Source organism: Nomascus leucogenys, chromosome 9 (genome assembly GCF_006542625.1).
Source record: "Nomascus leucogenys isolate Asia chromosome 9, Asia_NLE_v1, whole genome shotgun sequence".
NCBI classification, from domain to species: domain Eukaryota; kingdom Metazoa; phylum Chordata; class Mammalia; order Primates; family Hylobatidae; genus Nomascus; species Nomascus leucogenys.
Genome location: NC_044389.1, coordinates 58971474 through 58997654, shown reverse-complemented (window position 1 = coordinate 58997654; position 26181 = coordinate 58971474). Strand labels below are relative to the sequence as shown.

Here is a 26181-nt window from a genome sequence, read left to right as displayed (position 1 = left end):
GGTCCTGGTCCTGGACTTAGGCTTTTAAATTTGTTATTATTGAGAAATAATTCACTTACTATAAAATTTACCATTTTAAAATGTACAATTCAGTAGTCCTTAGTATAGTCACAAGGTTGTGCAACCATTACTGCTAATTCCAGAACATTTTCATTATCCCAAAAAAGAAACTGCATATTCTCTTAGCAGTCACTCCTATTCCTTGTTACTCTCCCAGGCCCTGGCAACCACTAATCTACTTTCTGGCTCTGTGAATTTGCATATTCTGGACATCTCATATAAATGGAATCATATAATATATGCCCTTCTGTGTCTGCTTTTTAAATGTAGTATAATGTCGTCACGGTTCATCCATGTTGTAGCATGTATCAGTGTTCCATTCCTTTTTATAACTGAGGAATATTCCGTTGTGTAGATATACCACATTTTGCTTATCCATTTATCAGTTGATGGACATTTGGGTTGTTTCTTCTTGGCTATTATTAGAAGTGCTGCTATGAATATTTGTTCATACAAGCTTTTATATGAACATTGGATATATACCTTGAAGTGGAATTCTCTTGAGTGTATACATAGGTGTGGAATTTTGGAGTCCTATGAATTCTGTTTAACTTTTTTAAGAACTGACAAACTGTTTTCTGCAGTGACTGCAACATTTTTATATTCCTGCTAGCAATGTATAAAGGTTCCAATTTATCCACATCCTCACCAACGCATACTATTTTTCTTTTTTTTTTTTAATTGCCCTCCTAGTGGGTGTGAAGTGGTATCTCATTGTGGTTTTGATTTGCATTTCCCTAATGACTAATGATGATGAACATGTTTTTATGTGCTCTCTGGCCATTAGTATATTTTCTTTTGGGAAATGTCTCTTCAAGTCCTTTGTCCATTTTAAAATTGAGATCCTACTTTTTAAAACCATAAAATAATAATATGGTTAATATAGTATTTAGCAAAATAGTCACTATTTTCTGGTCCTGGTTCAGTCTTGTGTAGCAATTAGGCCCTAGTAGGACAGTTTGTTGAAGATTAAATTTTTTAGTTACTGTATCAGTTAGGGTTGCCAGAGAAACTGAATCAAGAGGGTGTATAGATAGAGATGAGAAAGAGGGAGAGAGAAATTTATATTATGGAATTGGCTTATGTGATTATGGGAGCTAGTAAGTCTGAAATCCACAGGGCAGGCCAGCAGCTGGAAACTCAGGTAAAAGTTGATGATGTGGTCTTGAGTTTGAAATCTGTAGGGTGGGCTGCAACCTGGAAGTCCAGGCAGAATTTCGATGTTGCAGTCTTGAGGAGAATTCCTCCTCTAGGAAACCTCTGTTTTTGCTTGTAAGGCTTTGAACAGATTGGATGGGGCCCAGCCACTCATTATTGAGGGTAACCTCCCTTAAAGTTAACTGATTGTAGATATTAATCACACCTACAAAATGCCCTCACTGCACCATCTGGGCTAGTGTTTGACCAAACAACTGGGCACCATAGCCTAGCCAAGCTGTCATAAAATTATCACAGTTACTTTAAATGATCATATTCACATATTTTCAGAAAAATGGGACTAATGATGGAGACTATGTTTTTCTAACTGGAGAAGACAATTACCTTAACTTTACAAAGATTGTGGAATGGAATGGGAAAACGTAAGTCTAATGATTTATCAGTGGAATTATTTTTTCAGTTTTCATTTAAAATACATATCTACTTCTACATTGCTTAAAAAATGTGTTTAGCCTTTTTTGGATGAAAAATATAAAAACAGGTAAATAGTCTTGTAATTATTATTCTACATATCAAGATGGTGGTAAAACATCTTACCAATTAAATATTAGTGATTTGTAGATTTATCATGGCCAGGCATGAATTACAGGCCAGTGAAAAGTCCCACTCTTGCTTAGTAGTCATTGAGTGATGTGTAGTAGCTACAGCACAAATACTTTTCAAACCACCACATGTTTTGGGCTATTTGGCCATTGCCTCTATGAAAACTGATTTGGGCCAGGGACCTACTTTTTCTCCCCCTTGATCTAATTAACACTGTTGTGTCTGTGTATGAATAAGATACTGTGGATAGACAGCTCCAGTTAAATCTTGCAAAGTCCTGACCATTTAAGAGAATCTAAACTCAAATGTGATCATCTTTACTCTTTCTTGTGCTTATCAATTATAGGTCACTTGACTGGTGGATAACAGACAAGTGCAATATGATTAATGGAACAGATGGAGATTCTTTTCACCCACTAATAACCAAAGATGAGATCCTTTATGTCTTCCCATCTGATTTTTGCAGGTAAAAGCTTTAAAGATAAATTCTTTTTTAAAAATAAGGGCTTTCACTGCAAGACCACCAAAAGCATGAGGAATATATGCAGACATACTTATTATGCATGGATATTTATGCATAATCAGTGATAAATGCTTATGGCACATCGAGACAGTATAGTGTACTGGTTCACAGCACAGACTCCTGACTGTTGGTTTGAATCTTGGCTCTACCACTTATAGCTGTGTGACCTTGGGCAAATTACTTAACCACTCTGTACCTCACTTTCCTCATTTGTAAAACAAAGAGAAATTGTTAACTATGTTAGAGGTTGTTATGAGGACAAATGAGTTTGTATTAGTAAAATACTCAGGCCAGGGCCTATCACACAGTAACCAATATTAAGTATTGGCTCTTAGTTACTACGATATGCTCTGTCAAGCATAAACTGACCTGGTCTACTTCCAGTCAATAAATAGGTAGTCTCTACATGGAAGCCAAATAAAAGATACTATTGTCCATATTTCAGGAGAGTGGTTTCCTCAGGGGAGGCAGAGAAGGAATGGAATCAAGAGCATTATGTAGACAGGTTCAGTTATATCCATAATATAATTTTTATTTGTCTAAGTGGCGGATACAAAGGTATTTGTTAGAGTATTTTATCTCTTTCTGGTGCCTAAAATTTTTCATTAAAAAATGCTGTAGGTTTGGTTTGTGCAGTGAAACCACCTGTGTTATTCACAACCTTGCGAAAGATGTATCAACAGCTCTGCTTCAGAGATGAAAAAGTGAGGCCCAGAAAGCTATTCTGGCCAGCCTTCAAAGGAAGGGCTGAAGGCTCAGTGGTGACTGTACATCAAAGTGGTTAGGCACTATGCCATGTAAGCAGTGGTCATATTACATGGGACTATGTTTGAAATCAGTAAGAATGAAAGGTAGAATTATGTTGAACTCCATTTAAATAAATGACTGGGGCAAAATATGGAATCTGATTTTTTTTGTGGGGGGCGAATGAGTATCAAAGTGTATATTCTAATAAAGTATCTGTCCAATGTGACACTTTTCAAGTGCCTAAGACCCTACAAGGCCACGGCCATCGCTGTCTGTTCTACTTAGCTTTGGCTCTGCCATGCCTTGGCTTCCCTGCAATTCATCTTCTGCTTCACTACAATTCATCTTCTGCTTTATTACACGTTGAGTTGACAGAATGCCTTCCAAACATTCTTTTCTACTTACCCTATGAGGTTTTGGCCATGTTGTACCTGAGAACTGTTGCTAACTTGCGGATTTGGGACAGATTACACTGACCAGAGTCCACGTTCACTTTTTATTCTTACATCCTAACAGGTCAGTGTATATTACTTTCAGTGACTATGAGAGTGTACAGGGACTGCCTGCCTTTCGGTATAGAGTTCCTGCAGAAATATTAGCCAATACATCAGACAATGCCGGCTTCTGTATACCTGAGGGAAACTGCCTGGGCTCAGGAGTTCTGAATGTCAGCATCTGCAAGAATGGTAAGAACTCAGAGAGGGGACATGATAGGGGTGTCAAGAATGCAGAAGGATTGGAGTTCAACAAAGAATATGTAGCTGGGCGTAGTGGCGCACACCTACAGTCCCAGCTACTAAGGATGCTGAGGTGGGATGATCACTTGAGCCCAGGAGTTCTCAAGTCCATCCTGGGCAACATAGCGAGACCCGTCTCTAAAAAACAAAACAAACAAAAAAGAATATATTGTCAGCCCACTAGAAAGATCAGTTTCTTTCAAGAATGATGTTTCATAACATGGCTATTGAATGGTAAAAAAAATTATTGGCTTTTCTGTGATGCTTTTTATTTCTAGAATGCCATGTTTTTTTTTTTTTTCTGGACAGTGGTTTAGAAGTCTTAACAGTAATAATAGCTCATGTTTACCAAGCACCTGATGTATGCCAGTCGCTGTCCTAAGTGCTTTACATATTTACATGTAGTGAATGCATGCAAAACATTAACTGATTTCATGTTCAAAACAATGCTAAGGCTAGGCATGGTGGCTCATGCTTGTATTCCCAGCACTTTGAGAGGCCAAGGTATGAGGATTGCTGATCAAGATCAGCCTGGGCAACATAGCAAGACCCTGTCTCTAAAAAAAACAAAATTAAAAAATTAGCTGGGTGTGACAGCACACACTTGTAGTCACAGCTGCTCAGGAGGCTGAGGCAGGGAGATTGCTTGAGCCCAGGAGTTTGAGGTTGCAGTGTGCTATGATTGTGCTACTGCACTCCAGCCTGGGCAATAGAGTGATTCTGCACCTCCCCGCCAAAAAAAAAAAAAAAAAAAAAAAAACTAAAAGAAAAAGTGGACAACTCAGTTTTAAGAAAGTACGTATCATGGCAAAGATTCTCAGTGATTTTGAAGCAGAGTTAGTTTTAAACCCTCACACAAATGTCCCAGTGTTTCTTAATGTCAGAGCTACTCTGCTCCTTTCCATGAATGAGGCAGAATTATCAGTGGCACAACTGACAAAACTGTTTTCTTCATCTTGAAGAGTAGTTTTAACAGCCACATGTTGCAGAATTATTCACAATGAACTTACTAGATAGTAGACATTCAGCGGCCTGTTTTTATAATTGGGGAAACTAGGGCTCAGAGAGGGAACATGATTTTGATGCGACTCCTCCCTCTGAGCAGATCCCTGGCGGAACTCAGGGTCTTCTCATATTTGCCCTGTGATTCCCTCTTGGGCTATAATTCCTTTAAAATTTCTCTGGAGAGCTCTCTGTGTAGTCCCTTTCTCCTGAATAAAGTAATGTGCTCACTTTTGCTCCCTTATCTAACTCATTTTAAAACCTCCTTTCAGGCCTGGCATGGTGGTGTGTGCCTGTAGACCCAGCTACTCGGGAGACTATGGTGGGAGGGTCGCTTGAGCCCAGTTTGATTCTAGCCTGGGCAACATAGCGGGACTCCATCTTTTAAAAAAGAAAAAAAAGAATAAGATATCATTTTGGAATAAGTCTGAAGTGAGCAGTATACCTCCTGATCCTTGTCTGACAGGGCAGTGACCCCCACACCTGGCTTTACTTCAGAATTATCTGGAGAGTTATTAAAAATTTATTGGTGAGGCATGGTGGATCATGCTTGTAATCCTAACACTTTAGGAGGCTGAAGCAGGAGGCTCACTTGAGGCCAGGAGTTTAGACCTGCTTGGGCAACAGGGAGACCCCATCTGAACAAAAAATTTAAAAATTAGCTGGGCATAGTAGCATACACCTATAGTTCCAGATACCCAGGAGGCTGAGGCTGGAGCATAGGAATTCAAGGCTGCAGTGAGCTATAACTGCAACATTGCACTCCAGCCTGGGCAACAGAGTGAGACCTGGTCTCAAAAAAAAAAATTATATATATAAAAAAAATTGTGTGTATATACATATATGTATATACATACATACGTATATCATATATATGTGTATATATACATATATATACAACTGACAAAAGTATTTTTCATCTTGAAGACTAGTTTTAACAGCCACATGTATATATATATTTATGTATGTATAAGTTAATATATTTGTTAATATATGAGTATATTAACAAATTTTATATAATACTTATATAAATATGCATATATTTGCATATATATATTTACTATATCTTTATATATGTATATAGTATATATATAGGTATACACACACGTGTGCAAGCGTGCACACACACGCATGGTGCACACACACACGTATATCCCAGGGTCCCATGTTGGATATACCAGGGCCCCAGAATCTACGCTTTTAACAAGTACTCCAGCTGATTTCCATAAAGATGGCATGTAGGTATTTGGGGACCATTGTGCAAGGGAACATGGTACCCTTTACCTGGAGATAAAGACCAAAGGTGAATGGGAACAAGTTCCTGGTTGTGATCTCCCCCATTGCCTTACTGGTAATAGTCCTGAAACAGTGTCCCTGCCCCCTCGTCTGGTGTGCATCTGGCTCAAAGCAAAAATGTAGATATATTTTCTCTTGCTGTTTTTATTAAATTCTGTTTCCTCAAGAAGCTGATGCCAGAATCAACAGAAATATTCTACTTTACACATTTAAACTTTTTGCTACAATCCTTTTCCTCTTCCCTCTTACGTATTCCCGAATTTGGACTGAAGTGAAACTCTCCAGGATTATCCTCCAGTGTTTTGAATTCTCCAGGCAAACATTTTAGATAGCAGGATGAGTGAGTGTTCTGGAGTCAGGCAGATCTGGGTTTGAGTCATATTCTATTTATTGGTAAATTGGCCAAAGTTTATTAAGGAGGGTTCCAGACATCAGTTTTCTCATTAATAAAATGGAGGTGGTTATAGCTTCTTGAGGTTGTGTGAGAGTTAGAAATAATATATATAAAACACTCAGGACAGGAGCCCTTATTAAGCCCTCAACAGATTTAAAAAATACATTTTCGAGGTCATTATAGGTCACAAAGAAGGAAGTCGTGCCTTTGTGGAACTATTCAGCAGTAAACAGCAAAATGCGTGTGCATGTGAGAGATGAGTCATGTGTTCCTTAAGCCATGGGCTGGTGGATATGTAAGCAAATTTAAATAACTTGGCGACAAGCTGCTTTCTCCAAAAATGTATTTCCCTGGCAGCAATTATTGGGTCCCTCTCTTCTTTTCAATAGCCAGATCTAGAATAGGTTTCCTTTTAGTAACTTGTTTCCCTATTTGGTTATATATATATATATATATATTTTTAATTTACATAAGCACTTATTTGGTTCTTAAAATGAATAAGAAAGGAAAAAAACCCAGAATCTTTGTGATCTGGTTAGAGGCTGGGTGTATAGCACAACCAGGCTAACTCTTAAAAAATTATATAGGCCAGGTGTGGTGGCTCAAGCCTGTAATCTCAGCACTTTGGGAGGCTGAGGCGGGCAGATCACTTGAGGTAAGGAGTTCGAGACCAGCCTGGCCAACATGGCGAAATGCTGTCTCTACTAAAAATACAAAAAAATTATCCGGGTATGGTGGTGCGTGCCTGTAGTCCCAGCTACTTGGGAGGCTGAGGCAGGAGAATTGCTTGAACCTGGGAGGCGGAGGCTGCAGTGAGCTGAGATCGTGCCTATCTTTGGTAAAAACAAAACAAAACAAAAAACCACCACAATTTTTTTTTTTAATTTTAAAAAGGACAAGAAGTAAAAAGACAGTCCACTTATTGATAGAGAATTGTAGTTGAAACTAGTGCTTTGAGGTACAATACTCTTCATTCACTTAGTATTCTGCCTTCATAGCCTGATGGCTAGCTGTCCCTGGGTAAATTTTGTAACTTCTATGAACCTCACTTTCTTCAAATGCAAAGTGAGGCTAATAGTTCTGACTTTACTGGGCTGTTGGGAGCATTAATTAAAATAATGTATATGAAGCACTTATACTTTAACTTCAGTAAATATTTGCTGAAGAATAAATAATTTAGCCTGAACTTCAATATATAATGTGGGATAAAAAATTGGGGGTAAATGAGATATCAGAAAATGAAGTATAAATCCTGAACTAGGAGGTAAAGAATGGTGTTGTAGCCTGCCCAAGTTAATTTATATGTAGCTTTTTTGTTTTTCTTTAGGAACCAGGCTGTGGCCAGGAACTTTTATATTCAGCTTAGATTTTAAAAACAGCATCATTCATTTCTGTTTTCCTTTAAATGCAGGTGCACCCATCATTATGTCTTTCCCACACTTTTACCAAGCAGATGAGAGGTTTGTCTCTGCCATAGAAGGCATGCACCCAAATAAGGAAGACCATGAGACATTTGTGGACATTAATCCTGTGAGTACATACTTCCTCCTGGTAAAAGAGCATATGTTTTATTCTGTCTATACATTGTTCACCAGTTTAGTACTGAGCCTTCCTTAAAAACATCCTTACTTTCATATACATATTCAAGTGGGAGAAATTCAGCTCAGTGCTGGTGGAGGCATTGTCTCATAGCCCTGTAATTAGAAGGCTGAATTTTGTGGATTGAATAGCAGAAATATGAGCAAACCTGCCTTTAACAAAAAGCAACAGTGAAAACTCAGTTATTGGAAACTACTGATGTACCCCTGTAACCCTGTCAATCTTCTGACGCTAACCTTGGACCTCAACATATATTTATTTCTCTCCCTTGGGACACAGATCAATAAGGTTAAAGATATCCCTTTGCTTCCTCACTGCCAGGAATATTTTGGTTGAAATATGAATATGTATATTAACCTCAGTCACTTTTGGCAAACTTCTTTCTACAGGTTGAGAGTTTATTATATTATTAATTGTAAAGGTATCAGATATACATAGAGGAGACATACATATATGTGTGTATATGTGTGTGTGTGTGTGTGTATATATAATACACATTTAATCCTGTATTCATAGAAGAGAAAAACAAAAACCATGCTAACCATGTCTTCATTTTTGGAATTTGAACATTATGGACCAATAAAAAAAAAAGTAAGAACATTCTTTTAGCACAGTATTTCATGGGTACTTCACACTCTTAGCTACATACATTGCATTTGTATCTGAGAAACCAGTGATCTTATGCTCTGGTGAATAAGATCGTGTGTGGTTTTCTCCCTTTTCTCTCTTAGCCATCAGCTGATCAGTTCCCTTGGATCAGCCAAACTATTAGCAGTGCTTGTCACCAAGGGATGAACACAGTCTTATAACCTTAATGCAAAGATGGAGCTGCCCTAAGGATGACAAGTGCTACAGCTGTGCCCCATGGCTGTGCTAGGTGGGCCCTATACTAGGATGCCACTCTCTGGCAGTGACCACCACCCTCTTCTTAGCTCTCTGGACAACTGCCTGGAAATCCAGACCTGACAGGCTGTCTTTTAGGCCTCCTTCCTGTTGGAGTCCTTCTAAGGCTGTGCTGTTCAGAGCGGCAGCATCCTGGGAGCTTGTTAGAAATGGCCAGCCTACTGAATCAGAGCCTGCATTTTAACAGGATTCCCAAGGACCTATGTTCATATTCATGTTCGAGACACATTGGTCTATCAGCCACCTAATACAACCCATGGTTCTCATTCTGTTCTGGGGATCACTTTTGCTTGTTTTCACTCTGCCTGTCACACATGGTAATGGTCACCTTGTTTATGAGGACTACACAGAAATGGTGCTCTATTGAAAAAGTTGTTTGCAGTTTAATAAATCCTAATGTTTCCTTTTCACTTCTCTGATTTGCAGTTGACTGGAATAATCCTAAAAGCAGCCAAGAGGTTCCAAATCAACATTTATGTCAAAAAATTAGATGACTTTGTGTAAGTTTTGCTTCTTTCTATGGAGGAGACAGCAGTTTTGCTCCATTGCCCATCTGGTGGGGTTGATGTCAGGAGGAGTACAGCCTACTTCATCTAAGCCTGCTCACCCCTGCACTTCAGGGATGGGGCATGATCAGCATTTTCATGGGTGCCTTGGTCTTGGAATTTACTTGTTTTATTTAATCATACACTTACAGAGTGCTTCCCATGGATCAGGTATTGTTCTCAGCACCTTATGTGGATTCACATATAACCTTGTATTATCCCCATTTTACAGATGAGGAAACAGAAGCAGAGCGTTTAGGTAACTTGGCTAAGCCTTACTATCTAGCCTTACTATCTAGTCAACTTTTATCCACTCCACTAAGCCTTTCCCTCATGCACCTTGACTCTCTTGGTGTATTAGACTGTTCTTGTGTTGCTATAAAGAAATACCTGGCTGGGCACAGTGGCTCATGCCTGTAATCCAGCACTTTGGGAGGCCAAGGTGGGTGGATCACAAGGTCAGGAGATCAAGACCATCCTAGGCAACATGGTGAAACCCTGTCTCTACTAAAAATACAAAAATTAGCTGGGCATGGTGGTGGGTGCCTGTAATCCCAGCTATTCGGGAGGCTGAGGCAGGAGAATCGCTTGAACCAGGGAGTCGGAGGTCACAGTGAGCCAAGATGGTGCCACTGCAGTCCAGTTTGGCGACAGAGCAAAACTCTGTCTCAGGAAAACAAAAAAAGGAGGGGAGGGAGGGAGGGAGGCAAAGGAAAGGAAATACCTGAGATTGGTTAATTTATAAAGAGATTTAATTGGCTCACAGTTCTGTAGGCTGTACAGGAAGCATGGTGCTGGCATCTGCTCAGTTTCTAGGGATGCCTCAGGGAGCTTTTGCTCATGACAGAAGGTGAAGCAGGAATAAGGCACATCACATGGGGTGAGCAGGAGCAAGAGAGAGAGGAGGGGAGGCGCCACACACTTTTAAATACCAGATCTCATGATAACTCACTATCACAAGGACAGCACCAAGGGAATGGTGCTAAACCATTGATGAGAAATCCACCCCCATGATCCAGTCACCGCCCACCAAGCCCCACCTCCAACACTGGGGATTACATTTCACCCTGAGATTTGGGGGAACAAGTATCCAAACTATATCACTCAGAGACTTGAGACAGAGTCTCTTCCTCTCTCTGTGTTCCCACTGATCCCACTTGGGGCCAGCCATAGCTCTCATTTGTATAGTTATAATCTCTTGAGTCTAGCCTTACTTCCCCATGCTGCAGCTTAATTTGGATTCCAAAGTACAATCTCCTGCTCAGACTTTTCAATGGGAATTTTTTAGTATGAGAAACTTATGATATAATGTTGAGTGAAATAAACAGGATGCAAAACTATGCATAATATATTTATCTGTGAAACTTGGCTTGTTTACCTCATTGAATTTGCCAGATTTAATACCAGGTGTCATGGCTCTTTCTAAGAAGTAGGTGGTTTACAAGAATGCATTTTGTTATCTGTATATCTATTTCTGAGGCAGTATAATTTAGTAGTTAAGAGCTGGAATCTTGGAATCAAAGTGGAATTACATTTCTGGTTCCATCACTTACTTGTGGTGATCCCAGGCCTCTCTGAGTCATAATTTTCTCATTTGTAAACCTGGGACAGTAATACCTACTGTAGGAATTGAATGAGATAATATCCCAAAAACACCCAGCACAGAGCTGGCACATGGTACGTGCTCAGTTGGCTCTTGTTGCAAAGACAGTACTTCAGTGGCCTAGTTACAAAACACTCTGAGGAGTGACAGTTTTGTTCTGTCGACTGGAGCCTTCCCTGATGACTCTAAGGAGAATAGTAATCATTTTAAGGAACCTGCCTTCAGTATCTTGTGTTTTGATAAAAGTACAGCACATGGAATTGCCAGACAGACTGGAATCTAACTTTTGGTGTATATGTTTGCAAAGATAACTAAGAAATCAGTAAATTCTGGGTAATTTAAGAAATATGTGTACTAGAATCTTCATATAAATGTGTCTGTCCGGGAAAGTGTGCCATTGTGATGAGGATGTTTCTGAAACAATCTCATCCTTTGTCTTTGTAGTGAAACGGGAGACATTAGAACCATGGTTTTCCCAGTGATGTACCTCAATGAGGTAAGTCCTGAGACGGAGGGAGCCACGGGTGTTTTCAGACTCAGAAAAAAAATCCATTATGATGTCTACTGTTGTAGTTACGTGTAAGTTATGACAAAAGGGCAAAAGACTTTTAAAACCTGTTATTCCTCAGAAAATTTCACTTAAATGTTCACGTGAATCTGCCTGTGTCTGAGAGTTGATTTGGAGAAATGATGGAAAGATATTTTCCTTCTCAAGAACACTATTTGGGCAAAACTCCCTTCTGGGGAGCTGCTCACGTAGGAAACAAAAACAGGTAAAAGGAGCCATTGGCAGACATTGTTGAAGCAGGGAAATAGCTCACACTCAGATAGATGCCAGCTAGCCCTTTGTCTCCCCCTTCTTTGAAACCATGCTGGTTTAAGACACCTGTGATAAATTCTTTTCTGAATCACATATCATGTTTACTGTAGTTATATCTCCTCAGTTTCTCCTGCTTCCACCCAGTTTGAGGAAAAAAAATAACGCAGGTTTTTTTCTTCAATAAATTCTTGATTGGCAAACTTCTCCTTTTTATTATTTTTCTGTTTCCTAAAAATACTTGCTGTTTGTAGAATATTGAATAACAGAGATTAGCAACAAAAAGAAAAATTAAAATCACTATTCACAGAATCTGTCAGCCTGATAATATTGTTGTTATTTTATTTTACTCAATGTGTTGTACAATTTTTTTCCAATAACAACTTTAAAAGGTAATCTAATGTTTTACATTTTATAAAACATGTGCTCTTTATAGAACTCTTAGAAATTTTTTTAAAAATTGATTTAAAAAGTAAATTACTGAAAGTCCCTCTCAGAGGCAGGTGCAGTTCAGATGTCAACTCCTGATATTTTCTGATCTTGATATTACATAGTTGAAATCATACGATAGATACAATTTTATATCTTTTTTCTTCATTTAGCATTATATTGGTATTCACATTTACAAACTTTTAAGGGTTTGTGATTACAATTCTAAGATGAGGTTTTTATCGTTTCATAGGAAAAATTCAGGCAATATTTACCAATTTATAGGATCTCTTTGCAATTGCTCCTGATCATCCATGTTCCTGTTTGTGGGCAGGGGCACGAAAGTAGGTCTTTTTGAAAATGCAGAAGGACACTTTTCTGCCAACTTCTGTTCAGTAGTGGCATATTTGAAGTCCCTCCACCCCCAGCTTCTAATTTGCTTTTTTGTGAAAGACTAGATTAAGTCCAGGTGTGTGGAGTGGAACCTTGTATTTTTGCTGCCTCCTAGGAAGAGTGTGATTATTCTCTTCTCTAGAAAAATAAAATATTAGACCTGGAAGTCTGGAAGTGACCTTGGAGACTGTTGCCACACCACCTTTTTACCGAGGAGGAAACTCTATCCAGTTATTGGAAAAACTGTCTTAGAACCCAATCCACTGACTCGGTCCAATGAAAAAAAAATGCTTTCTTTTTTTTTGAGACAAGGTCTCACTCTCACCCTGTACAGTGGTGCAATTTCGGCTCACTGCAGCCTCGACTTCCTAGGCTCAAGTGATCCTCCCACCTCTGCCTTCCAAGTAGCTGGAACTACAGGTGTGTGCCACCATGCCCTGCTAATTTTTTTTTTTTTTTTCTGAGATGGAGTCTCGCTCTGTCACCCAGGCTGGAGTGCAGTGGCCCAATCTCAGCTCACTGCAACCTCTGCCTCCTGGGTTCAAGCAATTCTCGTGCCTCAGCCTCCCAAGTAGCTGGGACTACAGGTGCCTGCCACCACCCCCGGCTAATTTTTGTATTTTTAGCAGAGATGAGGTTTCACCATGTTGAAACTCATGACCTCAAGTGATCTGCCCACCTCGGCCTCCCAAAGTGCTAAGATTACAGGCATGAGCCACCATGCCCAGCCCCAGCTAATTTTTGTATTTTTTGTAGAGAGGTGGTTTCACCACATTGCTCAGGCTAGTCTCAAACTTTTGAGCTCAAGCAGTCCGCCTGCCTTGGCCTCCCAAAGTGCTGGGATTACAGGCGTGTGCAACTATGCCAGGCCTCCAATGCAAATTAAGCCTAAACTAGACCAGAATTGTTGCTCATAATTTCTATGGAATTAAGCTCTTCAGATACCTCACTCATTACACTAGGTGGTAATTCCTCTACTCTGCGTACACTAAGTGTTATTCTAGTACATTTCCTACTATCAGCAGTCTCTGGAATTCTAGTTAGCCCACAACTTCGCTGAGCACTTTCTGTAGAGGACTGTGGTCCTGATTACTATAGATGTAACCAAGAAAGAAATTATACTTTCCACATACCGTTTTTGCAGTGTTTCATTTATTTATTCATTTAATCAGCCAGCATTAATCAAGCACCTACTGTGTGCTGGGTGCTATACCCAGTGTGGAGGTGACTGAGGTTAAGTCTTGCCTTCAGGGACTTCACAGTCATTGCAAGACAAACAGTTACAATGCAGAGTGCAAGGACAATGATGGAGGTGGAGAGTGAGATGGAAACTTAGGGAGGAGGCCTTTGACTAGGCCTGAGGTAGCCAGAGAAAACTTTTGGAAGGAAGTGATGCTGAGCTGGATTTTTAAGGATGAATTGGAATTATCTGACATAAAACAAAAGATGATATTGTCTCAATATTTCTGAATACATTTTACCTCCTTTTTCCAATCTATTTTAAGAGTAAAAAAAATGTCTTCAGGAGAAGACAAGATATTAATGAATAAATGTCCCTTCTGATTACTCTGACTTATAAATGGATTTTCAGTATGTTTGGTTTGCTAACAGGAGGACGTTCCCAAATCGTATTAAATAAAGGAAAGATATAGCAAAAAACAGTTACACACTGGATGTTTAGTCATCAAGAATACTGTTTTCTTGCCTCTCCAGAGTGTTCACATTGATAAAGAGATGGCGAGTCGACTGAAGTCTATGATTAACACTACTTTGATTATCACCAACATACCCTACATCATCATGGCGCTGGGTGTGTTCTTTGGTTTGGTTTTTACCTGGCTTGCATGCAAAGGACAGGGATCCATGGATGAGGTGAGAACTGGCTGAAGGAACTTCTTCTTTACCTGAGGAATTCAACTGTACTTCACTGAAGGGCTGTCAGCTGGCTTATTAGGATGAATTCTGGGATTTTATGCTGGGCATAGTGATTTCATGCTTATTTTACTGTTGGACCAAATGGGAAGCAAAGGAAGTGTGTCAAAGAAGGTGGAGGGATAGAATGTACCATCTAGTATTTGGGGAATAGAATCTCTTTGGCTGTATCCCCTGGGAGTTAACTTTATGTCTTTGAAAACAATAACCTGAAAGAAAAGGAAGAATATATAACAGTTACACATCTGATCTTTGGTGTCAGACTGCCTGAGTTCAAATCCCAGTTCTGCCACTTAACAGCTATACGACCCTAGAAACTGTGCTTCAGTTTCTTCATCTGTAAAATGGGATAATAAAAGCCTCCCTTATGAGTTTTTCATGAGGATTAGATGATATAGTAGACATAAAGGACTTGGCCCAGTGTTAGCATATAGTAAGAGCTCAATAAAGGTTTAAGTATTATTAAATATGATAAAACAGCTCCAAGATTATAGATCAAGACAGCCAGGGCCCTGCTTGGAAAGAACCCTGATGTATCCAAAGATACCTATGATTTAGGTATCACTGCATAATAAATGATTGGAACATGGGCGTAGTTACTTTCCTGGAAGGCTAGGATAAAGAGTTGGGTTGGCCTTTCCAAGTGACCAGCCGCCCAACCAGGAACCTAAATACCTCCAATGAGCCTTTTCTGTAGAAGCCCTTCTTAAATTTTCTGCAGCTTCCTTTTTTTACGACAGAGGCCTTTTTTCCTCCAGTTTCCTCAACTAAGTGTCCAAGGCAAATGTGAAGTAGAAAATAAATACATGAAACCATCTGAGTAAAATTAGCTGAATTTCTCTGACTTCCATATTCTTCCATTATTTCTCTTATCCCCTGCCAGTCACTTTAGCCTGAATTAGCTGTGAGGCAAACTATTTTGCCATTTCTATGTGTGAATCTTCTAGTCTGACTTTATGCAGTCATTGAAATTGTCTTAAGCACAAATGAAACCTCATGGAAATGTTAATTACTGCTCCTACAATTAACCTTCCTCATATATTCAACAAGCAAGCAATTATTGAGAACTACTATCTCTGAGACACTACTCCTTAGTAGGTTTCAAACCAGGAAGGAGGCAAATTGAATAGAGTCTAAGTTTTATAATCCAGATCAACACAGAGAAGGGTACTGCTCTGGTATTGAGGGTGGGAGTGGTCAGAGAAGGCCTCCTGGAAAGGTTAGGCCCGAATCTTCAAGAACAAGCAGCAGCCCAAGAGGGGAGGTGAGTGGGATTAGCCACCTTCCTATAGGTCTCTCCTCCTTCCATGCCCCCACTCCCCACCCAAACTTTTCACACTGGGGAGAAGTTTCTGACATGAACACCTAACTTGTCTTCTCTCTTCTGTGTTTCAGGGAACAGCGGATGAAAGAGCACCCCTCATTCGAACCTAAACATTGCCTTTGCTTGGTGAAGAAACTGTGTGAGCTGTCCTGACCTGGACCCTGACGTGGGGAAACCCTCCACCTCCTTGCAGGCTTGTTGCCTGTTGAAAGAAGGGAAAAGACATAGCGCTGGCAAGTGATAGGAACATTCTGGCCAGAGGTTAAAGAGCAGGCTGACATGGCTGGCCATTAAGCTTTATAAAATCATGTGGGCTCTGCAATTGTTCTTTTATGTGTCTAGCAAGTATTTAATAAACCCTTGTATAGTAATTTTGCTGTTGTTGGGTGCTGGTAGCTCCAGAATTTTGTGACCACTGTTGTGGGTAAAATGTCTCTGTATCACTTGTTAATGCTACTTGGTCTAACTTTATTCAGTATGCTTCATTCACCGAACTTTGTGCTCAAAATGTGTATATACCATTTTATGTTGTATTCCTCCATTTCACTTGCAAAACAGAAGTAAATAAGAGTTCGGGACCCAGGGTAAAATGGTAGCTTCATCCAATATATCATTCAAATGCATCTGATTTCTAAAACATTACATATTACATTTTATGCTGATCTTCAGTTCATAATTCCTCCAGGAAAACTCAGTCTTCCAACTACAATAAAATACTGGGTAGAATCAAATGGGAAAGGGGTTGGGTGGGGCAATACCCATGAGTTAATAGTGACAAGCTCCTAAGGATTTTTAACTTGTATTTTTGTGAATGAAGAGAATGCATAAATAATGTTGGTGAGGATAAAGTACAGATATTTCATGTAGAATTAAATGCTAGTTATGATGCTTGTGGATAGTTAACTGTTTTTTTTTAGTCAAAATGATCGTGCTATGAAAAGATGCTTCTGAGAGAATGTAATGAGTAACTGATTTTTCTTCCTGAGTCGCCCTTGCCAAATATGTTACTGTATTAGTTAATCTAATATTAAGTGATTATTTGTAAAGTTATGAATATGGGAAATCCATCTATCTACAGCCTAAGTTACACATAAGTTTCAGAAGGTCTGATTAGACTAAAGAGACATTTCTTCTGGGACAGCCTTCTTCTTGGTAATTTTGAAGTTCTTTTTACAAGTTCCTTCCTTACATTCAGTTCTTTCCAGTGTTTTGTAGCTCACTGTCACTCACTGAATAGATAAACGTGTGCCCTACACTTCCTGTGACAATCATTTTGCTGACAGAATGATAGATGTTTAAAATATTGCACAAAGTACTTTAAAGAAAGGTCTGTTAGGACCAGAAGCAAAGACACCACTTTTCAAAGGACTTCTTGGTTTCAGCATAACCCAAGACAGGGAATTGGGAGCCATGGTATGTCACAGTGTTCAGAATTCAAGCATATTTAAGGGCATTTTCTTTGATTCTCAAAGTTCACCATTCATTTTGAATTGAGAAGCCTATACATTTAGCTGACAAAGTGCTTATAGAATTTCTTACTGAACCATTCAAAAGGATTTTTTTTGTGTTTAAAACTGGATTTCAATATAAGCAAATGAAGAAAAAAATATAGATTTCATTTCCATAGCTTCTTATCCCTGTATTGAGGTAATAAATTGTTTTACTGACAATTTTTCCTTTTTCTACACTAAAACGACATGTGATATATTTCCCCTCTTGAAGAGGCAATTCATTAAACTCTCCACTTTTCTATAGAATCAAGATAGAACCTTCAGATACTCCAACTCACCAAAATGTAAAAAAACTAACAAAAATATTTGGTCTTCAATAATGTTAAATATCTAGATTTTTAGAATTTATCAATATTTAACTAGATAATTGGACATGTCTTATTTATGCATGTACTTATCCATACTAATAAAATTGACAACGCTAGTACATACTTATTGGTTTAGTCCTATTATCAGGATATAATCATCTGTGAGGAGGATATTTTAAATACTGTAAATGATAACAGTTAATGATATACACATTTAGACTGAGTTGCACACTGGCAGGGAGACCAAAAACATATTACTTCCATACTTGTGTCATGATTCTTTTTTTTTTTTGAGACAGAGTCTCACTCTGTCACCAGGCTGGAGTACAGTGGCGTGATCTCGGCTCACTGCAACCTCTGCCTCCCAGGTTCAAGCAATTCTCCTGCCTCAGCCTGCCAAGTAGCTGGGACTATGGGTGCGTGCCACCACGCCCAGCTAAATTTTGTATTTTTAGTGGAGATGGGGTTTCACCATGTTGGCCAGGATGGTCTCGATCTCCTGACCTTGCGATCCGCCCACCTCAGCTTCCCAAAGTGCTGGGATTACAGGTATAAGCCACCGGGCCTGGCCTGTTTCATAATTCTTAATAGTTACTTGGTTTAAATCACATTTGATACTATCCTTCTGAAAAGTCTGAGACAGACCTACAAACTACAGTCAAAATTATAGATTAAGAGGAATGAATGCACCTATTTGGCTTTAAGTTGAAGATAAATTATTTCTCATGCTCATTTTCTTGCAGCGGTTATCTTAGAAAGACCCCCAAAGGCTTTGTGATTGTAAGCACTGTCGTGATCACAGAATGCAAGCTTCTGGTACCATGATCCTCAACTTAGAGAGGAAGAAACCAAGACAGAGAGCTTAACTCACTTCTCTCAGGGAAAATTAGGAGTTAAGCACAGGACAGGAAATGGGCTTTGCCACTTTTAGCTCCAGGCTTTTCCAACCAGACTTGATTTCCTCATGTTCTAGAAAGATCACTAATGGTCAAGTGGAACAAGCACTACACAACTAACCCCTATTGGGGTTTTTAACTTAAGGGAGGCTAATTTTTAATTTAAACTGCTCGAGATATGAGTTCTGCAAAAGGTGGTCCGCATCCTTGGCCCTCTGGGCATTATCACTAAATTGCTTGTGCCTGTTAACAAGAATACTGACCAGAATGCTCTTCATGTAGCTTATACAGTTGGTTCACTTCATGCGGTTCTTGACATGTTTATTTCTACCCTTAATGCAATGAAATGTTTCATTAATAAAAAACCACTTTATATAAAATTGCTCTAGAAGTCATATGTCATTGGATGTCCTGTTGTTTATGGAGTTTCACTGGAAAGATGTTCCTTGACAGATGCAGCCCTGAGTCACACACTTGGGCCATGTCTGATTTCAGCTTCGCTGTAGTGGACAGTTACAATCAGCCTGACAAGTTTCACTCCAAGCAGTCCCACACTCTGCTTTTCTGTCTTAAGTCCTTCTCAAGAGCCCTCGAAGCACCATAGGAGTATCAGGGAGTTAATAACCCAAGGCAACCCTCAACTAAATGGGGCAGGAGTCAGTCAGCTGATAGATGTTTCAATCCTCACAGGACCAATTCTCAGGCTTATTCCACATGGGTCCTCAATTAGGGTTGCCCACAGTGGTAACTACTTTCTATTAGTGTTTCTTTATTCCCTGTCTTAATCACCCAGCCCTTCAATGCTGCTTCCCAAATCATCCACCTGTCCTAACGTCCTTATCTTAGGTCTGCTTCCAGGTAAACCCAACCAAAATGCAGATAAGTCAACCCGAAAGGGCTCAGTAGGATCCAAGAGCTATTGGAAAGGCACTGGGTTTTTTTTTTTTCTTTTTTTTTTTTGAGAGAGTCTTGCTCTGTCACCCAGGCTGGAGTGCAGTCGTGCAATCACGGCTCACTGCAGTCTCGACCTCTTGGACTCAAGTGATTATCCTACCTCAGCCTCCCTAGTAGCTGGGACTACAGGTGTGCACCACCACACCTGGATAATTTTTGTATATTTTGTTGAGACAAGGTTTTGCCATGTTGCCCAGGCTGGTCTTGAACTCCTGGGCTCAAGCGAGCTGCCTGCCTCAGCCTCCCAAAGTGCTGAAGCTTTTGTTTCTAGGGATATTTATCTATGGTACTATCTAGGGTACTAAAGTTATTAGTTCCAAAATTCAGATTACCTTTAAAACCTTTCCCATCCCAATATTGCAACTTATTTTTGAAATCCGCAAATCTAGATCGGTCTTAAAATATCTGGCTCAGTGTTACAAATGTCATGTATCAAGGACACTTGATCATACTTCCTAGGAATCCTAACTCTGCAGCTGGTTTATGTCACAGGGAAGCTCCTTGTACCTATTTCTTCTTACTCAAGGTAGGTAGAGACACCTGGAACTTTGTAACATGCCAAGCCTAGTTATTTCAAATCAAGGAGTAAGAAAAATCCAGAAAAAAAAAATTTTAAAACAATAAGGTATGTTAAAACATATATCCATTAGCAATAAGAAAACAGTATAGGATGAGTGGTACAGAATACAAAGTACAAAAACATGTATACACATTCAGCACAAGATAAAGATCTCATTTCCAATAACAACTATATTTTTTCATTTAGTCGCTTTTATTTTTAAACACCTTTATTGAGGTATAATTTACATACCATAAAAGTCACCCATTTTAAATGTACAATACAATGATTTTTAGTAAATTTACTGAGTTGTGCAGTTTTAGAACATTTCCATAACCTCAATAAAATTCCTCATGCCAGTTTATAGCCACTCAGTGTTGCCAACCCTAGCCCCTGGCAACCACTAATCATCTTTCGGTCTTTGTAGATTTGCCTTCTCCAGACATTTTATATAATCATACAGTAGGTGGTATTTGGATCCTGGCTTCTTTCTACATTATGCCTAAAAATGTGTTCAACTAATTTCATTAAGCACCCACTTTATGCTAGGCACTTTGAATATAAACTAGGCTACTGGTTTAAAAGATCTATGGAATCTTATGGTTTAGTGTGGAAAACAGTAACCAAATAATCATACAGATAAATGTAAAACTTCAACTGAGTTTCATGTTTTGGGAACATGACTAGGAGCTGGAGTTAATTAAGCAAAGCAAGGTATTTCAGACAAAGGGAACAGGACATGCTCAAGGGCAGAAGGAAATGTGTTTACTACAAGTGACTGGCTGCAGTCCAGAGAGGGATGAATGGTGGGAAATAAGGCTGGAGAAAAAGGCAGAGGCCAGATCATGTTGAGTCTCATTAAACCATATAAAAGATTTGGGTATTTTCGTATGTCTTAAGACCAATGGGGAGCTATTGTGTTTTCAATTGGGTTGTGGGAGGAAGGCGGGCAATTCTGTTTAGAAAGACCCATTCTAGCTGCAAGATGAAGACTACAATTGAAGAGAATTAACATGGATGCAGGGAGATCAATTAAGAGCTGTTGTGCTAGGTCTCCATTGGCATGCAAGATGGGTCTTCTGGGTCATCAGCTGTCATACACCACCCTTCAGGGTGAATCCACAAAGCTACATAGCATGGGTTAAGGAATGAGCTTCATTGGAGGAAATACAAATTTACAGGGCCAGGAAAAAAGAAGGTACCATCCTCATGTTATCCCATGGAGAGGTAAGCCAAGGCCAATGCTGCTTGGTTTCAGAAGAGCACATCCTCCTACTAGTCTCCCTTTTAATAGGGCAAGCTTGAAGAAGCAGTCTCGTCAATGGGGGAATACACAAGGTGCTAAGAAACAGGTGGTTTGGATTTGGAGTGCCAATGGTTTACATGAGTTGTCTGGAAATGCCAGCTGTCCATGAGATGTTAAAAATCTCCACTCCTGTGATGAAGAAGGCACCAGTCCCATGGGAACCTGAGCTTGGGTGCAGCCTTTTCCCTAGAAGGAGGAAACCCCAGCCACAGCTAACTTATTCTGCAGGCTACCAAGAATGAACTGCCAAGGTCATAGACAGTCTTGCTCATTGTGCTACGGGGGCTGCTGCAGTAGTCTAGATGTGGTTTGAAAAACTTCTCCAAAGGGCCATATGGAAAATTGTTTTGCTTTGCAAGCCAGGTGCCCTGTCACAACTATTTAATTCTGTTATTACAGCATGAAAGCAGCTATAGACAACACATAAATGATGTCTCTATGTTCCAACAAGAGTATTTTACAAAAATCAGCAGTGGGCTGGATTTGGCCCCTGTATCTCAGGCTCCCTTGAGGGCTCTCTGCTCTCTTCTTAATACTAGTACTCAGCTACAACCTCTTCTCACTTGATACTCTCTCCCTGACAATCCCATTTACCTCCCAGACTTCAATTACAACCCGAACACAGGTTGGGTTGTGTTCTGAATTGTGCATTTTTCATGTAATTTTTTTTTTCAGCTCCAAGGATGAACATTCCACATGTAATTTATCTTTGAGGTCTTTCTTTTCACAACACAGGTTGAGTTGTGTTTGGGTTGTAATTGAAGTCTGGGAAGTAAATGGGATTTACTGTTCAGCTTCAGCCTCACATATCCAGACACCTGCTGGATATCCTTAGCCAGATTGCCTCAAATGCAGTAAGTAAAGGAACTCATTTTTCTTTTCTTCCCAAATTCCGATTACTAGAAAATGGCATCACAATCATATCTCACTGTATAGCCAGAAATCAGGGACTCATGCTAGACTCCTCCTTTCCCTCCCCTCCACATACAATCAAGCAATCACCCATCAGTCTTCATTCCTGCTGTCCTCACCTGCATATCTGCACTATCACTAGGAATCCTGCAAAAGACCACGTGGGCGCCAGATATTGGGGAACCTGCCCTGATAATGACATAGGTTCTTTTCTATTTTTCCGAAGCATTGGCCAGCTTGAGAAATAAAGGGACAGAGTACAAAAGAGAAATTTTAAAGCTGGGCGTCTGGGGAGACATCACACTTTGGTAGGATCTGTGATGCCTCATAAGCCACAAAACCAGCAAGTTTTTATTAGAGATTTTCAAAAGGGGAGGGAGTGTGCGAATAGGTGTGGGTGACAGACATCAAGTACTTAACAGGGTAATAGAATATCACAAGGCAAGTGGAGGCAGGGTGAGATCACAGGACCACAGGACCTAGGCAAAATTAAAATTGCTAATGAAGTTTCAGGCACCACTGTCATTGATAACATCTTACCAGGAGACAGGGTTTTGAGATCAACCGATCTGACCAAAATTTATTAGGTGGGAATTTCCTCTTCCTAATAAGCCTGGGAGCGTTCTGGGAGACTGGAGTTTATTTCATCTCTGCAGCCTCGACCATAAGAGATGGCTACGCCCAGGGGGGCCAGTTCAGAGACCTACCCGCAGGCGCACATTCTCTTTCTCCGGGATGTTCCATGCTGAGAAAAAGAATTCAGCAATATTTCTCCCATTTGCTTTTGAAAGAAGAGAAATGTGGCTGTTCCGCCCGGCTCACCGGTAGTCAGAGTTTAAGGTTATCTCTCTTATTCCCTGAACAACTGCTGTTATCCTGTTCTTTTTTCAAGGTTCCCACATTTCACATTGCTCAAACACACATGGTGTACAATTTGTGCAGTTAACGCAATTATTACAGGGTCCTGCGGCAATATACATCCTCCTCAGCTGACAGGATTAAGAGATTAAAGTAGACAGGCATAGGAAATCACAAGGGTATTGATTGGGGAAGTGATAAGTGTCCATGAAATCTTTACAATTTATGTTTAGAGACTGCAGTGAAGACAGGCATAAGAAATTATAAAAGTATTAATTTGGGGAACTAATAAAATGTCCATAAAATCTTCACAATCCACGTTCTTCTGCCATGGCTTCAGCCGGTCCCTCCGTTTGGGGTCCCTGACTTCCCGCAACAATTAGCATTACTTAGGTTTTTTTGTATGTGTGTTTTGTTTTTTGAGACAGAGTCTGTCACCAGGCTATAGTGGCGCAATCTCAGCTCACTGCAACCTCCACCTCCCGAGTTCAAGCGATTCTCCTGCCTCAGCCTCCCAAGTAGCTGGGACTACAGGCGCGTGCCACCACACCCGGCTAATTTTTTTTATTTTTAGTAGAGACGGGGTTTCACCATATTAGCCAGCATTACTTAGTTGTTTTTTTTTTTGAGACAGAGTCTCGCTCTGTTGCCCAGGCTGGAGTACAGTGGCACGATCTCGGCTCACGGCACGCTCTGCCTCCCAGGTTCATGCCATTCTCTTCCCTCAGCCTCCCGAGTAGCTGGGACTACAGGGGCGCGCCACCACACCCAGCTAATTTTTTTGTGTGTGTTTTTAGTAGAGACGGGGTTTCACCATGTTAGCCAGGATGGTCTCGATCTCCTGACCTTGTGATCCACCCGCCTTGGCCTCCCAAAGTGCTGGGATTACAGGCATGAGCCACCATGCCCAGCCTACTTAGTTTTTTAAATAAGTAACCCTTCTACATTTTCAGAATGCATAAAATGGGTTTAGGGTAAAAGTCTTCCTCCACCCATTTCCTAGCCACCCAATACATCTTCCCAGATGCAACCAATATTATTTGGTTTTTCAAATGTATTTTTCCAGGAATATTTTGTACAAATTATGTGTATTTATATATTCTAGCCCTCTTTTTTTTTTAAACCCAAATTGTAGCATACATACGGTGTACTAAATTGTGCATTTTTCATGTAATTTTTTTTTCAACTCCAAGGATGAACATTCCACATGTAATTTATCTTTGAGGTCTTTCTTTTCAGTACATAAAGGGCTTTTTTGTTCCCAGTTCATAGCAGAACAGCATTCCTTTGTATAAAAGCAACAATTTATTTAACCGAACCCTGGTTTGTTTCCAATCATTATCATAGACAGTGTTGTAATGAATTACCTTGTATTCCATTATTTTGCCAAATCATTTATAAGATAAATTCCTAGAAGTAGCATTGCTGGGTCAAATGACATTAGTAATTTTGGTAAGTACAAAGGCTTTTTGTTATTGTTTGTTTTCATTTTTATTAAAGTTATACATATAAGCACATACTAAGAATCAAACAATTCTACAATTGTTATTTTTTAAAAAGATAAGAAAAGTAGATACTACTCTCAGAGTGCTTGCAGGCACCTCTTTTAGCCTTTTTTTTTTAAATTTACCCCCTTGTCTCTAGATAGATGATATGCTGCTTGGTGAATTTTGTTTCAGTGTTACCCACTGACTCCCTACCATGGAGGATGAGGGCTTAGCTCTTTTCTATGCATACAAATACTCTTTTCATTCCCCCATCTTTCCAGTATAGTTATGCCATAATTTTGTCTAGCTCAATATTCAATTCACATTATTGGGATTATGTGGAAACTGCACAATTGAGCCATGAAGTAACATTTCAACACTATTCCTTTCTCATCTAATATTAATTGTCCCACTGGCTTATTTTTCATGTATTTATTACCAATTCAACCCCAACCTTGTTGCTGATTGTCTAAATCTCTCTCAAATTGCTCATCCTTATGAAGTAGCCTTCCCCAGAATCTGACTTGCTACAGTCTAGACTGGTTGCTCTCCAAGTCATCCTGAGGATTCCTGCCATCTGTGTTGGAGCTCCTGATGTCTTCCTCTTTCAGCACTGGCACCATCTTGGTGGCAAACATCCTCTAGTAACTAACTGCCTAAGAAATAGGAGGTATTTTGTTTTTTAAAAGTTTTTTTTGTCTAAAAATGCTATTATTCTCCCTTCACAGTTGATCTATAACTTGGCTGGGAATAGAATTGTAGCTGGAAATAATTTGTATTCAGAAATTCAAAGGCATTTCTCAACTGCCTTCTAGCTAGTGTTACCATTGAGAAGTCTGATGCCATTTTGATTCTTGTTTTTGTGTGTGTGACCTCTTTTACTCTCTGGAAACTTCTTTGCCATCATGGTTCTCTTATTTTGGAATGTGCCTTAGTGTGAGTCTATTTTCATTAATTGTAATGAGCATTTGGTGAACCATTTCAACCCAGCAGTGTCTTTCAATTATGATAAATTCTCCTGAATTATTTAATAATTTCCTCACCTGTGCTGCCTTCTTGAACAGTCACAAGTATACTATTTTTTTTTTCTTTACTTTTGAGACAACGTTTCACCCTCTCATGCAGGCTGGAGTGCAGTGGCGTGATCTCTGCTCACTGCAGCGTCAACGTCTGGGGCTACTGGCGTGTGCCACACCTGGCTAATTTGGTCTATTTTTTTTGTAGAGATGGGGTCTCCCTATATTACCCAGGCTGGTCTCAATCTCCCCAGCTCAGTGACTCTGCCGCCTTGGCCCCCCAAAGTGCTGGGATTACAAGTATGAGCC

General features: G+C 39.8%; 1 protein-coding gene across 2 annotated transcripts in view; it reads left to right on the top strand.

Moving 5' to 3' along the window:
* Positions 1–19160, top strand: part of SCARB2 (scavenger receptor class B member 2) — a 55337-nt gene extending 36177 nt beyond the window's left edge. Inside the window, exons 5-12 of one of the 2 annotated variants that reach the window (XM_030819016.1) lie at positions 1549–1640; positions 2168–2287; positions 3608–3777; positions 7932–8050; positions 9449–9522; positions 11615–11666; positions 14523–14619; positions 16137–19160. In XM_030819016.1, coding sequence (XP_030674876.1) covers positions 1549–1640; positions 2168–2287; positions 3608–3777; positions 7932–8050; positions 9449–9522; positions 11615–11666; positions 14523–14619; positions 16137–16150 — 738 coding nt within the window. In that variant the 3' untranslated portion in view covers positions 16151–19160. Of the gene's footprint in view, positions 1–1548; positions 1641–2167; positions 2288–3607; positions 3778–7931; positions 8051–9448; positions 9523–11614; positions 11667–14522; positions 14682–16136 lie in introns of both variants that reach the window. The other variant, XM_030819015.1, reaches the window with a different exon arrangement.
* Positions 19161–26181: the final 7021 nt, after the last annotated feature.